This window comes from Excalfactoria chinensis, chromosome Z (genome assembly GCF_039878825.1).
Source record: "Excalfactoria chinensis isolate bCotChi1 chromosome Z, bCotChi1.hap2, whole genome shotgun sequence".
Taxonomy (NCBI): Eukaryota; Metazoa; Chordata; class Aves; order Galliformes; family Phasianidae; genus Excalfactoria; species Excalfactoria chinensis.
In genome coordinates, this window is record NC_092857.1 from 22,758,083 (window position 1) to 22,773,585 (window position 15,503).

A 15,503-nucleotide genomic window follows, 5' to 3' on the forward strand; every position below is an offset into this window, starting at 1 on the left:
TGCTCCAACGCCTTTCCAGGAACAGAGGTGAGGCTAACTGGCCTGTAGAATTCCACCTCCTCCTTCTTACCCCTTTTTGAAGACTGGAGTGACATTGGCATTCCTCCAGTCTTTAAAAAGACTGTTCTCCATAGATGCTAGACAGTTGTTTGGTAAGCAGGTCACACAGCACTCATGGTTACATTCCATTGAGTCCCATGGATTTTTGTGCATTGAGTTTGCCTAGACAACCTCTAACCAAATTCTCTCAGACCAAGGGGAATTCTTCTTTTTCTCAGACTCTCTTATCTCCAGGCTACTGGGATTCCTGCTAGGCAGTCTTAACTAAAGCAAAGAAGGCCTTCAGTAACTCTGCCTTTTCAGTGTCCTCTATTAGGAAGGCAACTCACCAGCAGGCCCAGGTTTTCCCTAGCCTTCCTTTTGCTACTGATATAATTCAAGATGTTTTTGTTTTTGTTTTTGTTTTGGTGTCTCTTGCCAAATGCAAACACAGAAATAGTTTTCACTGAATCTATACATGAAAAACATGTAGAAAGCTATACCTCCAACAAGAACCGTGGACTTTCTGGCATAAAGGTGAGGGCTACCACAGAAGAGACACAGGGCAATGCACAGACGATCACAAATACTCGCCAACTGTGAAACTGATAAGCAGATCCCATGCTGAAACTCCATCCTAAGAAAGAAGAAATTCAAGAATATTCTATTTTCACACATATAAATGATTTCACAAGTAATCTTACACTTTGAATTTCAATCTTTTTTTGTGTCAACATGGAAAACAGCCATACAATGCAGAATGAGGATGAGGAAGTCTATGCTATGTTTCCTGGTAAAACCTGTATGAAAGTAGTCATGCTAATGAAGAAGGGATGCTGTGATCATAAATAAAACTTAACATACAGACAAGTAGTTTTGCTTGAATAGTGGAAGAAGGGAGAATTAAAGATTTCTTAAAAATACTAAGAGGATATATTTTATTGATTTTTGTAACTCTGAATGTTGCATCAGTGTGTCTACTAAATGAGACACTTAGAAGAAAAAAAATTGTCTTTTACTGACAAAATCAAAACCTATTTGGCTTCTTAAAATCTCCTCTTAGAAGCCATTATAAATATTAATGAAAATTGGGCACTGAATTCTCATAGTAAGTCATTAGGAATCAATGAAAAAAAGAAAGAATGGTATAAATGTGTGAAAAGTATTCAAGAAACAGTGCAGAAAAATCTACAAAAGTATGCTTTTAGGCTGCTAGAAGCAGAAGCTCTAGAAGCTGCTGCTAAAAGCTAGAACCTCTAAATCAGAGTAAAATGCTGACAAAATTTATGCTCTTGGACCTTCAAATTGGTATCTTATAACTCAGTACTAACTCAGCACTGAAATACTGGCATATGTTTATATCTGATTTCTTTTATTTTGTCTGTTTGTGTGTGTGTGTGAATCTATTTCTGAATTAATGTTTCTATTCCTTGAGTTGTACACATGGTTGAGGCCACTGGTTCCCTTAGGTGTGGATGATCAGCAATTTGGAGTTTTGAGAGCTACTTTTGTTGTGGTACTCACTATGCTATTCTATAAAGATGAGTACCGTGGGAATAGTTTTTAAACCTTGCAAAACAAGGCGCAGCAAGTGAAATTTTAAGCTTTGCAACTGTATCCATTTTAGTGGCTATTCTCTACGAAGAGCTAATTTCAACACTCTTTATAACACTGTCACAGAATGTAATATAGTGCAAAATATAAGACATTTTTAATGCCTAATTTCTACTCCTACATCTATATCTATATCTATATCTATATCTATATCTATATCTATATATATAGATATAGATATTTTTTTTTTTTCCCCAGAGCTCTAGACAATTCCTCCAACTCTGCTGAAAGAAAAATGTCCTCCACCTCTTAACTGGATGTACCGGAATAAAAATAGTAAACTAGTATTTAAACTTCTATGCAACATCAACGAACTTAACAGCAAAGAAGACAATCTGTCATTTATGTAAAGAGCTTAAGAAAAAAAATGATGACATGAGAGAACATCTCATCTGAGAAACAGATCTTGGAATATTCACAAGTGTGGATTACTAAGAAGAAAGCAAAAAGAAATATAAGAAAAAAAGCACGTGAAACTTCAGGGTTGTTAGTTCAGCTTTTTAATAAAACATCTAATTGCATGAATTGGAGTACTGAAATGGTAGAATTTTATGAAATAAAAAAAATACATATCTTAAGAAAAATAAAAACACAATTTAGGTAATTATCTTCAGTCGCAGTTCAATATTGCAGAATATTTCAGGCAAAATATTGAAGAAAAGCTTATTAAAAGCAGAGTGGAAGATAAGAATAATGATAGTGCTTGAAGCAGTTACCAGAAGAAAATGGAATACTGGCTAATGAAGGTCCTAATGATGGATTTGTTTGATATACTTCATTGCTAACTGGTTCTTTCTGAAGGAAGTACATAGTAAATTAAATCAGACTGGATATCAGTAAACAACTGGTACGGTGTAGTACCAAATGTCTTATTAAATACTTCTTTAAATGAAGTATTAATCTGCAATGAACACAGTATATTTTGGAATTTAAAGATTTCATGTTCTGGATCATAGATTCATTCTTAGAAAAAAGATCAATTCTCTAATTGAAGTACTTGTATTTTTACCGTTTATCAACAGCTCAGTGAAACTAAGCTGTAGAGTTGGGAACATATTTTTTCTTATTTATTACAAATTTTATGAGTCTCAAAAGATTTATTTACAGCCTCATTTAGCCCCAGAAGACAGAAGTGAAATCAGCAACAATATTGGTGATGACCATTGACTGCCATTTTACTTTTTTGTAAGGAAGGCTCCAGATTGACATACTTGTCTCCTCCAAAGTTGTATCTTCTATTATGGCCTTTAGAATTATGTTAATTATATATGGCAAGGTAAATTACATAACTCTCTGGTTTTAAAACTATTTCCTTTGGTTTTGTTAATTTTCAGCCAGACAAGTCAGGCAGCAGTGCAGCTTCTAGAAAGGAGACAACAGAAGTGGGACTTCGATGGGACTTCCATCTCTTAGAGCAACACAGTTAAAATGCCTATTGTCATTTAGACCACCCCACAACACTCACGGACAGTACAATAATTACCCTGTCTGTTTTTTACCACTCTGGTTTATATTTTGAGAGATTTAACTTCCTAAATAGAAATTCCATGTAAAAAAATTTATGCTGGTTTTATACATATTGTAAAACAACAGCAATATCTCTGTAGCCAGTCGTATTATATTTCAAGGTGTGATTTCTTAAAGTAAGTAAGCTGCATTGTCTTTAATTAAAAACAATGCCTGCACTGTGTATGCTGCTGTCATCTTCACCACTTGCAAGACATATTTTTAGTCCTTGAAATATCTGAGAGCTTGTTAACTGAAATGTTCATTATAGTTTCTGTTTCTCTTATTACATCTTTTTCTCTTTCTATTAGATGCTGGAGTTAATCTCAAGATTTATTTTGTCTGCAGAACTAGTGGTAACAGTGAATGTGAGATTTACAAGAATCGGTAGAAAAAGTCCTGCAACACATCTATCTTGAACCTGTCCTCCTACTTATTCCTCCACCATCTGGTAAAAGAGCAGAATAAACATGAATTGTAAATGCAGAGCAAGCACAGATTTATTCTTATGTTGACCGTACCATTATCTGAGGTCATGAGCTAATAAGGAAAATTGAGCCATTAAAGTAATTCTGAATTCAGCTCTCAACGTGGCTCTTATAACCACTGTCTATGAGTCTTGAAACAAAAAGAAAATGACTCAATGTAACTCAATTTGCTTTCCCCTTCCCTGATTTGAGATAGAATAGCAAAGATGGAGAAGCTCTAGTCAGCTGCATTCAGAGCTCTGCACAGCAGCCCAGAGCTCAGCTTCACCTTTGCTCCCTGGCTATGTTGTGTTCCAAAGCCATTAATCTTAAAAACAGTGCCAAGTTCCAATATTTTATGAATTGCTGAAACTCTTGGCCCAGATGCATCTTGGGAAAAGTTTGCTGTAGAGCAATGTAAAATCTGCAGTGATGAAATATGAAGCCACTGCACCAGCCTTCTTGCTGAATACTGTGTTCTCACTGTACTGATTACTGAAAGGGATGGAGTGAATCACAGACATGGCAATTACTGATTACAGAGCCACAGCAGAATACAGCAGAGCAAAAGCAAAATGTACAAGTTGCTATCAATTACAGTCACTGATTTTTGCATGAAGCTGAATTTCAACAAAACCTTTTCCCTAACAGTATTTCATCTGCTTCATAATATTAATAAGTTAAGAGGATATTGTAAATCAGTTCTTGCTCCAAAAGAAAAAAGCATTTCTGTCATAGATTTTCTGCATAAACGTAGGAATAAACTTGTCCATATTATGATTTTTTTTTTCAATTTACATTGCTAGTATTGTCTTCTAGGCCACTTACAGTTTTTTACAGTGGTTAGGTGATGATGTACTGTACCTAATGAGGGCAGGTCAGTGGACACAGACCACTTAACTTTCCAAAATGAGGGCTGAAAGGGAACTTGATAACCCAGCAAATCATTTAAGATTTTAAAGTGCAACGTGAGCAATGAAACAAACCAACAAATGTGTGCTTACAGACTGTATAAATACTATCTAGCAAGGAGGTTTCAGAATGCCAGAGGATAAAGTTGCAAAGCACCTTTCAAAAATACTTCCATGGGCAAAGAAAACCTAAATGAATGTAGGGGTTGTATAGCTTGTTTCTGTTTTCAAATGTGCTTATTCGCCACAACCAGGTCATATGGGCTGAATTTTAATATTTTTAAAAGTGGGAGCATTTCCAGTGAGTGTGTGATTGATCTGAAGTGCCACTTGGCGGCACTGTTACTGCACATAATAGAGTAATTAAAAATGCAGAAATGCTCATTTGTTTGTTTGTTTGTTTGCTTTCTTGCTTACTGAGCATTTCCAACATCTAAGTTAAATCAACCTTACAAAAAATGACTGGATTTTCTACATCTGGCAGAACTGAAATGCTCTACCGCTGAACTTATATTTAGTGTGTCATGATGCTGCTAAACTTAGCTGTGAGTGATATCCAGAATTTGAACCCAAATATTTTAGTGGTACTGATTGGAATAATGGTAAGGACATTGCTGATACTGAATGAAAATGAAGTGAGTTCATCTAAGTGACACAGCTGAGGAATCTTCTAGGTACTTACACAAGCCTGAGTGAAACACGCTGTCTCTAACAAAAGCAGAAATAATGTTTTCATAATTATTCTTTAATTGTATTGATGTGAAATTCCAGGAGCACAAAGTAGAACTCTTGTCTTTCGTGTGATTATATTATTAATATCCCACGGGAAATGCAGTGGTATTTTTAGTTGCTATTGACAGATATTCTTTAAATCCACTGACTCAGCAGGTAATTTTTGCAGAAGAATTCAGGAAATAAAATAACCAAAGTGTGTCAGGCCATGATTGAGTTACCTTGACAGAGCTGTATCAGAAAGACTATAATTCTCATTCACATCTGTCTGTCTTTCAAGCTAATGCTATTAGTCCCTTACAGACATAAGGATCAACAGTTCAATGAAAGAAGAAAGTAATTTTGTTAAATGAATGTATTTTGCCATATATTAAACCCAGACTTCTGCTTACAATTGAAACCATGATTAAAAGGAACAAGGCATTTTTTAATTACACATTCCTTCTCCCACAGAGCAGGCAGTTGTCAGCTCCTGACACTCATCATTTGCCTGCATTGGCATCTGCAGACCTGAGATTATTAGGTCTCCAATCTCTTTGGCTACAATACCTGCCATTTAAATAAGCACTAGGTCAGCTCAAGCAGTGCTGACCTCACCTAGAAAATCACCTGCTATCTAATAACATCAGACACCTCTATCCAGTACATGGTGCTGTAGGCCTCTAGATTCAGTACTTCTAAATAGCGACATCGATAACTCAGTTTTTTAATGATTTTAATACCTGCTCTAGTGCTGCTTAGTCGATTACTTTTCTCTGAGGAGAATGTTAGTGTATACTTCATACAAAAATGAGATATGTGCCTAAAGTTAATTGAAGTTTAGACACGATAAGTCAGCCTTTCACTTGAATCCTTATAAATACTCTGTGTAGAATCCAGAGCTATGAACATAACAGGTTTCTGTTTCCTTGCCATGGAAATGCAAACACAGCTGTGATAAGCTTGATACAAAATGCATAAAAAGTAGCTTTTATTAGAATACCTAACAAGGTTGGGATGGCGCCAGGTGGGAAGAGATGATGGATGGGAAGAGAAGAAAGATGAGAAAGAAGCTGATAAATCATTGTGAGTATGGACTGCAATAATCCCATGGCCTAGGTGGATCAAAGTGCTGTGACTCACAAGAGAAAATACAGGCAAGAAATTCATCTCTGAAATGGCAGAGATTGCAGGATATGATACTAGAGAATTAAGTAACAACTCCTATTAAGGGAAATTCAGAGAATTAATGCAGATTGGCACTGTTCAAACTTTGCCCAATGTTCAGATGCAAGGCAAGAAAAGAGCTGTGATGTGCCATCAAAGGCTGAAGAGATGAATTTTCCTATAAATGGTTGCTTTTGTTAATTTTTGTTGTTAAATCTCTACATCTGAATTGTTTTGGTTTGTTGTTTTGGTTTTTTTTTTTGGTTTTTTTTTTTTTTTCACTTAAAAGATTTGATGTAGATCTACATAATCATACATAGAGATAGTAAGAATCATATTGTACCCTCTTCAGACATGTGGAAAACAATACTTGCACTAAGTGCTTGAACCTAAGATTCTCTAATGCATACTCTTAGCTTTTGCGGTCTTCACAGTGTCTTGTTCATATTATGGGGAAAGGGAAAGGAAGACTCTTCCCTTCTGATCTGCTAACTCAGATCTGTGAACAGTAACTTTATTTGTCATATTTTTACAGGCATATAGCCTAGAAACAAACTGAATTCTTGAAAACCATAGTGGTAGCAGACAGTATCTGGAAAGAAAGCTGAACTAAAGAATGACCTAAGAATTAGCTTAACAAACAATAGATAAACAGTGAGCATAAAAATTAAAGGATATTTTTTCCAGTACAATTAAGATATATTCAGTGGTTTTGCTGAATTTTCATTACAGAACCAAGCAGCATGAGGATTGAGGAATTGAAAAGGCAATCATAGAGTCACAGAGTGGCGTGGGTTGGAAGAGACCTCACGGATCAATAAAATCCAAGGGTTGCCAAGCACTAGATCAAGTGCTAGATCAGACTGCCCAGGGCCCCATCCAACATGGCCTTAAACACCTCCAGGGTTGGGGCATCTACAACTTCTCTGGGCAGCCAGTATCATTGCCTCACTACCCTCTCAGGGAAGAACTTCCCCTGACATTTAATCTACATTTTTTCCTCCTTTAGTTTAAAACCATTCTCTCTTATTCTATCACTCTCTGTCTGCATAAAAGGTTGATTTCCCTCCAGTATCTTCTAAATAATCACATACTTCACACAAACAAACAACAACCACAACATGAAAAGAAACAATGAATAGAAAATAGAACACAAAACAGAGTTCTAGGCCACTAAGGGTTAATGTTGTGCTGATACCATCAGAAATCTCATCACAAGCACTGTGGCACATAATTGATCTGGCTGTTTGGCTGACTGAGTCTGTGGCCCGAGAGATTTATGCACTCATGTAATTCTGCAAAGTCCTTGCTTGAGTGTGGCTCTGTGCAGCTGCTCACTTACAGAACTTTACAACCCTCAGAACAAAGAGGTAAAATCTGCTAGAGACAACTCTGAGAACAGCTTTGGCAACCTCAGTATTCAATCACCCCTGTAACTTGGATGCTTGTCTGTCTACGAAGAAAGAGCTCTGTCATGCTTTCCAGAGACCACAGATTAAGCAGATTCAACTGATGTTAAAAGGAAGAATAATGAGTGCACATTTACAAGAAGCTGCTGTCAGAGTTTAAGAATACTGTGGTCAGTATGCATCCTGAGCCCATGAAATCAAATGGTACTAGGAAGAGCTTTCAGATTTTGTTTGTAGGATCTCACTTTCGATTTCTTGTTGATTTCTACCTCTACATTTCTACATTAGTATTTTCCATTCCTTTATTTTACTACACCCAATTGATAAACAGATTGCATATGAAATTTGATATGACTGTTTGGACAGCACCTGTGAGTACTGATATAGCAAATTGCCAACAGATGATAAAATCTAACAGTGTAAAATGGCTAAATGCCCTGTGAAGTAGTCTGAAATTTTTGCCTGTGACAAAATCTGATTACACTGTTGATGAATGGTGACTGTGCTCTACCAATAGGGAAAATACATTCAGTAATCTCTGTGTGCTTTCTGTGGTGCCATCTGTACCCTATCTCACAAAATGAGGGCAAAGCCACAATGGTTTCAAATACACATTTGATATGCACGTGCAATCAGAGAAAAATATGGTTCAAACCTTGGAATTATTTTACTGTGGATTTGTAAGAACTGTCATAAAGCTAAGCATTTGGTGTGAGAAGTTGTTGCAGACACTGTTAATAACAGCTGTTAAGTGTAGAAGCTAATTGAAAATGTAAGTGCTCCTGTCCTGGTCTGGGACTTCCAGTGATTTATGTGCATCTGGACTAAGGATATTTAAACGATGGGCTCATGGTGAACAAGAAAAGAGAAGCAATTAATCAAAAAGGACAGTCAGAAAAAAGGCACAATAAAACACTGCAGTTCATGAAAAGACAATGGGGCCTATTTATCTAGTCTAACTTTTACAAACAAAGCAATCATTGAAATGCTGCAACATTTTCTGAAGAACGGGGAAAGGATGGTTCATTTACCAGTGATGCGCCTTTCATCTTCTGCATTCTGCCGCAGTGCAATAACACGGGCATCCACACAATTCAAGGAGGTCTTTCAAAATGTAACCTTGTTAAATTTAATTTGTTTTGGAATTCACTGCACAAAAAAATCCTTGTGTGTTGGTTGTTTCCACAACCATTTGGGTGCTGTGATTGTCGTCTGATTTCCTATTTTGCTATTTATCTTTTACTATCTTTTTAAATTTTAGTTTCAAGCAAATAAATAAGGAACAATATCATATTACTAAGAGAGACAGACAGACTAGGTAGTTAGTTTATGTAATTTAATGATGTGACCAAATGCACATGGTCACACCTTCTAACCTGATCAACTGAATATATGGATATTTCTGTACCGACTATACTATGTGTCAGAGGACCTAAGTTCAAACTTTGCTCAGTGTCTTTCAATACAATATTATTTGCCAACACAAAATCAGTAATAGTGACTTCCAGTTGCAATCTGTCCTCTTTGTCCACAGTGAGGAAGAGATTTTTGCTTACAAGAGGCAGTTGAAGTGTTTCAAATGTAACTACAAAAGGGATCAAGAACACTACAGTTTGTGGGTCGGACTTGATGATCTTGGAGGCTTTTTCAAGCCTTGGTGATTCCATGATTCTGTGATTAAATAAACAACGAATAATACACAAGTTACCATGTATTACTATGGAAACTACAACAGATACAAAGAACTCAATAACACTATGTGATACATCATATTATACATCAGCTACAAAACACTATTTTCCAATGTAGACACTACAATAAGCTGTGCATTTTCACCAGCAATAAACAAGATTCTGCATGCCACACTTATAAATATCTGCCCCAATGGAGATGACCTGCTGTTGCCACTGCTGAAATACACCACCTACTGCTTCACTGTGCTCACGTCCACTGTCTGGTCTTCAGAAACGCTCAGGTAGTGTCAGTGAATGTCAGTGGGTGCCACTTTTCCTGCTTGGAGGAATTCAATGCCACACCTTTGCTTCATACACACTTCCATGTCAGATGCTGTTTTGTGAGACTGCCCCTCTGCTGCCAACTGTCATGTGGCAACAAAATGTAATGGGATATTGGTGGGAAGGTTCAACCCCTACTGCCATACCAGCCACTGACATTGTGCGTTGACGTAATAAAATAGGAGACGTTACTTTCAGTTCAGCCCTTATATTCAATAAATCTAACAGCATTATCAAGATCTTTTCAGTTGTGATTTCTCTCTTTTTATGGCACTACTACCTTCAAGTAACAGCTAGCATGGGGACCGAGACAGTTGACGTCCCTAAACAAATAACCCCTGCTCTAGAATGGAAACTAGATAATACAGACTCAAGGAGCATGAGAGGAACTGAGAGTTAGAGATCTTCTTGCTTCAGTCAGTATCAGTTCTGAGGAGATGAAGGGAAAAAAAATAAAAGAACAAAGAAGAAATCTTATCAGAATTAGCATATTATTTGTTTCTGGAAGTGAAAAACAAACAAACAAACAAACAAACAAAACAAAACAACTATTGTGATGTCTGATACTGTAGACACTTCTGGTGGCAACTGGCCAGAATTGCAAGGGAGGTTAATTAACTTCAAGCAATTTTTCTTAATTTATAATCAAGGCCGATTGATTGTGAGAAATAAGTTTTCATTAAAACTAAGCCTGAGAAGAGTCTGTTGTTTTGTTGTTATAACAATTACTACGGCTTCTTTGGAAAATTATGTCTATGGCATTAGGTAGTGATGCTAATGGCAATAGTCTGTTTATCTGTCTGTTAGTTCCTCCACCTACATTGTTAAAAACCATTGACTTATTTCAATCAAATCTGACAGGGAGAAACGGTTGCAAAGGCAGCCGTATTTCCCAAAAGCACGTGAAATGCACTGCCTAAACAGTGGCGATAGGCCCTATCAGTGCAGAGAGGAAAAGGCACAAGTTAGTGGTCCCTCAGCCTGGATACCAGGAGTGCATAGTGGTCACACCACCAGATCTGACTTGAACACAAAGGTGCTGCCTTTTCTCTGAGGTAAGCAAAGCAAGAAAGAGGCTATAATGTGCAAGTTACTGTGGGGAGGATATGAAAAACTGCAACTCTACTCAGCACTTATGAGACCTGGACTATTCAGTCCCAGTTCCAAGCTCCTTGGTAGAAGAGAGATGTGGAACTACTGGTGAGAGTCCTATGCAGGGCCAACAAGATGATGAAGGCAATGGAGTACCTCTCCTATGATGAGTGGCTCAGAGAACTGGAACTGTTCTTCCTTGAGAAGAGGAGGCTCAGGAGAATATCTGTGAATATCTGAAGGGAGGGTTCTAGGAAGATGGTGGCAGGCTTTCTTCAGTGATGGTGAGGGCAAGAGGTAATGAGCACAAACTGGAACACAGGAGATTCCTTGTTAATGTCAGGAACCATGTCTGTGCTGTGCAGATGTAGGAGCACTGGCACAGGTTGCCAGAGGCTGTGGGGTCACCCCTTCAGAGATCTTCAGAAGCTGCATGAATGAGGGTCCTGTGTAACTCCATCTGAGCAGGAGTTGCACCAGATGGATCCAGAAGTCCCTGTCAGCCTCAGCCAGTCTGTGATTCTGTTATATTCCTCACAAACAAAGAGTAGAGAGAAAGGAACTAATAAGCATCACTTATTACTAATAAGGATCACTTAGGGATGACCAGAAACCCTTAGGAAACAAGGCACCCTTAGGAAACAAGGCTTTGTAATTCCTTTTCTCACAAAATATCATTAGGCTTTTACTGAACCTGCAGATAAACAAATTTTCTCATTCACAGTCAAACTAAAGAACCCAGCAGAAGGTTATACTTGAAGCTCACTAATGAGCATCCTTAGTGATCAGTAAGTAGATGTGCTAAAAGCTACTTAAGCTTCTAAGGCTTGCAAATGTAAACATCTAAATGACCATATCAAACAATATATTAGGGGACAGAAAACAACAAACTGATAAACAAAGTGATCTGTTTTGCTTTCCCAGCTGGATTTGCATAAGCAGCTGTTTTAAATTCTGCTGTGTTCTGTCATTTTTGTTTCCAAAGATGAAGATTATTTTTTTAAAGTACACACATTTAACATAATCTTATTTCTTAGGATTTATTTCAGAATGAGAACTGTACATGAGTAGGAGTTGATAAATCAAGGTAACATTAAAACTATCTTGTACCCACTCTAATTAACTTAGATTTTTGAAGTTTCATCCCTCAGGATACAGAATTAATGACAATGCACTAAGTGTGGAGGAGTACAGCACACAGGGGATCATTTTCCCTCTTAGTGGAATGCTGAACAGACCAACAGACACTGCATCATATAGTATATGTGTTGCATTATATATTATAAAGGAGATGCCCTTATGTCTGATCTATTCGATTTGTGCAGCACTACAGCACTATAGTTAATTCAGATTAAACACTAACAAAACTCCAACATCTTTTAGATGACCAACAGTATTTTCCATTGGCTATGGCACCCACAGATTCATGGATTCTTAAACCACAAGTTTTATCACAAAGGAAAATTATGTATAAAGAAGGTAAAATTAAAGAGCTGCTGCTGCTGCTTTTAAAATGTGCAGAAAATGTTTCCTCCAAGAAGATTGCTTTAAAATTCTGCAGATACATTTTTGCATTAATGGGCTCTTTATTACTGAGAAAAGACACAAGAAACTATTCCCTCGCACATTTTCTTTGGCATATTTCTTTGTTCTTGACTACTAATAAAAGTGAGACATCTGCAGAGAACAGATCTGCAGAGAACAGGAATTACTGCATAACAGAAAATGTGCCTTGGACTCTGATTTTTACAAATTGGCTGCTGCTATGGCTTGGGTTTATTCTGAGCTTCAATGAAAAGGCACAGGAGGAGGAAAAGTCTTAGAAAAAATGAATATATATATATATTCCTTTTAATTAGGAGCGCAGGATTTTCAAAATGCCTTTTCACTAATTTTTCTGCCAGAACACTCAACAGAATAATCTCTCTTTCTTTTGGAGCTACCAGTAAGAAATGTCTGATAGACAAGCATTTTCCCACATGTTTTGGAAATAACAAATACTGCTCTTTAATTATTAGTTTTGATTGTCTTCTATTTCTTCTATGTTCTGACCTTATCTCCTCATTTTGTCTCTGCTTTCTTTTTCCTGCCTTTTTCTGTCCTTCATCACTACTGTCTGGAGCAACCACATTCATTTAATAGCTCTTTGAAAACAGGGATGGAGGGGTCTATGCAGGGTGCCCCCTGCAAAGTGCAGCCACTTGATCCAAGACAGAAGCAGTGATTGCCCCTATGTTATTCTCAAAATATATTTAGCTGATCTTTTTAAAAGACATTCAGTGACTGAGATTTTACTACTTCTATAGGAGTTTCAGTCAGATGTTTAACTAACAGACTATTAGGAAGTGGCTCTTCCTTTCCATACTACTTCTTCTTTCCTAGAATTTCAGGTCATTACTTTTTGTCTTATCACCCATGAGCTATTTGTTCCTTTTCCCTTTGCAGATAATCATGCCTTTCTCTTCTTTTCTTTCTGCAAGATTAGAAAAGACATCATCGATGGCCCTCGTGCATATCTAAATTAGTGATGGCATCCTATTTCAAGATGTTCCAACTTTGAACAAATGTAACTGTTCTTCCTGTTTTCAGTTTATGTTGATTAGATGTTGACGTAAAAGCAACCACAGTAAATCATCTCTATAGATACAAAAGAATTTTTTTCCCCTTAGTTCTTTAGGGTGTAGACACTGCAGTGATGCAGCAATATGAAATCAGTCGAGCATGGCTATTTTTATTATAAATCATGTAAGTGCAACCCGTCTTTTTGATTGGATGGGTGCACAGCAGTGGAGATTATCAAATTCCCCTTTAGGGACTACAGCAAAGGAAAGGTGGAAGAAGAAACTCAGTGATCCTTTGCCTAAGACAAACTGATGATTTATAACACATTTATAAGCTTTTAGGAACTTTGCTGCTGATGAAATGGTGGGAAGAGTTGGCGAAATAGGCATGAGGGAAAACTGGGCTTTTTGTCTGGTGCTTAGAACCACCTCTAATGTACATTTTGGAATTTAGAAGTGCTATATATGAAATATATATATGAAATATCTGAAAAGAACCAGTATCTGTTAAGAAGCAGCCACTTATTTACAGCATCACCATCAGTTTTGACACTCTAAATTGTATAGATCTGAACAAATTCTAACTAAACATGTTTTACAGATATTATTCTGTGCAATGTGGTAAGTAACAGCTATTCTTACAGACTGTTAATAATGAAGTTGACTCAAATTTTTCCACCATCATCACAGATTTTTTTGTATTCACATGCAGAACTAAACTGATAACTAGAGAAGAATCCAAAAGATTATTTGAGATGGATATGTATGGCTATATATATATATGGTTTTTATATATATATATTATTATATATGTGTGTGTTTTAGCAAAAAATCTGGCTTCTAATCTCCATAAATCTGCCCACCACTAACTTTTCAATTTCCACAAAAATAAATGCTGAATGACAGAAAAATCTGCTTTTTATTATATTATCTAAAGTATATATCATGTCATATTTAATACTGGGCAACTATTGTTTCATGGCATTCATTTGAAATAATCATTACTACAGAAGAGTGCAACCTCTTGGCTTCATTTTGAGACACCTGTATCCCTTAAATAGGCCAGACTGAAATCTCTGTGTCTGAAATCCCTCACAGCTGCTGCCTCTCAGAAGGATCCAGATCTGCTCATCAGAACTGCAAGATGGATGGTCACTAAGATCCTTCTGCTTTTTAGCTTCCTGGAGAATCATCAAGTCCTATAGAACCATGAATACTGCACAACACTGGAATATGATTTTTGATCCCAATATTGTTGCAGTCATTTTTCACTAAGGAACCTTTAATCCCAACAGAAAGATAGAAAATGGGAGATTTTTTATTTTTTTTCCTGAAATGCCACTAAATAATTCTAGTCCATTGTTTCCTCAGTTTAGTCTACTGCAAGCTGAGCTTAACTCCTCCATTAACACTGCCTGGTGCTGAGCATGCTCTGAGTTTAACTCTGAGCCTTTAGATCTCTGTCTCCACATCCGCATTTATTGCAGTTTTGAAGGCGTGTTTACCTTTTTAATCTCCAAGTGGATGTCACAAGAACAAAGCAAACGTGACAACAGGAAATACTACAGAAGCTACTCTAGAGACATCTACCAAAAAAGTGAAATTAAGATCTTTTTGATAGCCAATAAAGTTAATTTCTCCAGGCAAACTGATCCACTTCCACTCAGCAATATTACAAAAGGAATCCTATTCAGGCCACCTAACAAGCCATTCACACAAAACAGAACAGATCTTTGCACTGTCATCACAACTGCACATAGAAATAAAGGCTACTTAGGAGTTCCTGTGCCCATGAAAAGACTTCTCAGAATCAGTAGAGCCATGGGGATGGAAAGTTCAGTGTGCAATGTAACCTTGTCAGGCAGTGGTCTTACGTGCCCATAGAAAACCGTGGTGGTGGAGATACTGCAATAGTTTTTGACAGTAGATGTAAGTACTTCACTGCACCTATCTTTGAGTTTATTAAGCCTTTTAAAAATAGAAGTCATGGTTTGTCTCCTGAATACAATGT

General features: G+C 36.9%; 1 protein-coding gene across 2 annotated transcripts in view; it reads right to left on the reverse strand.

Annotated features, from left to right (window-relative positions):
* The window catches only part of SV2C (synaptic vesicle glycoprotein 2C), a 92,478-nt gene that overhangs the window by 22,883 nt on the left and 54,092 nt on the right, over window positions 1-15,503 (reverse strand). For both annotated transcript variants that reach the window (XM_072358913.1, XM_072358914.1), the window contains exon 5: window positions 543-676. In XM_072358913.1, coding sequence (XP_072215014.1) covers window positions 543-676 — 134 coding nt within the window. The remainder of the gene's footprint in view (window positions 1-542; window positions 677-15,503) is intronic.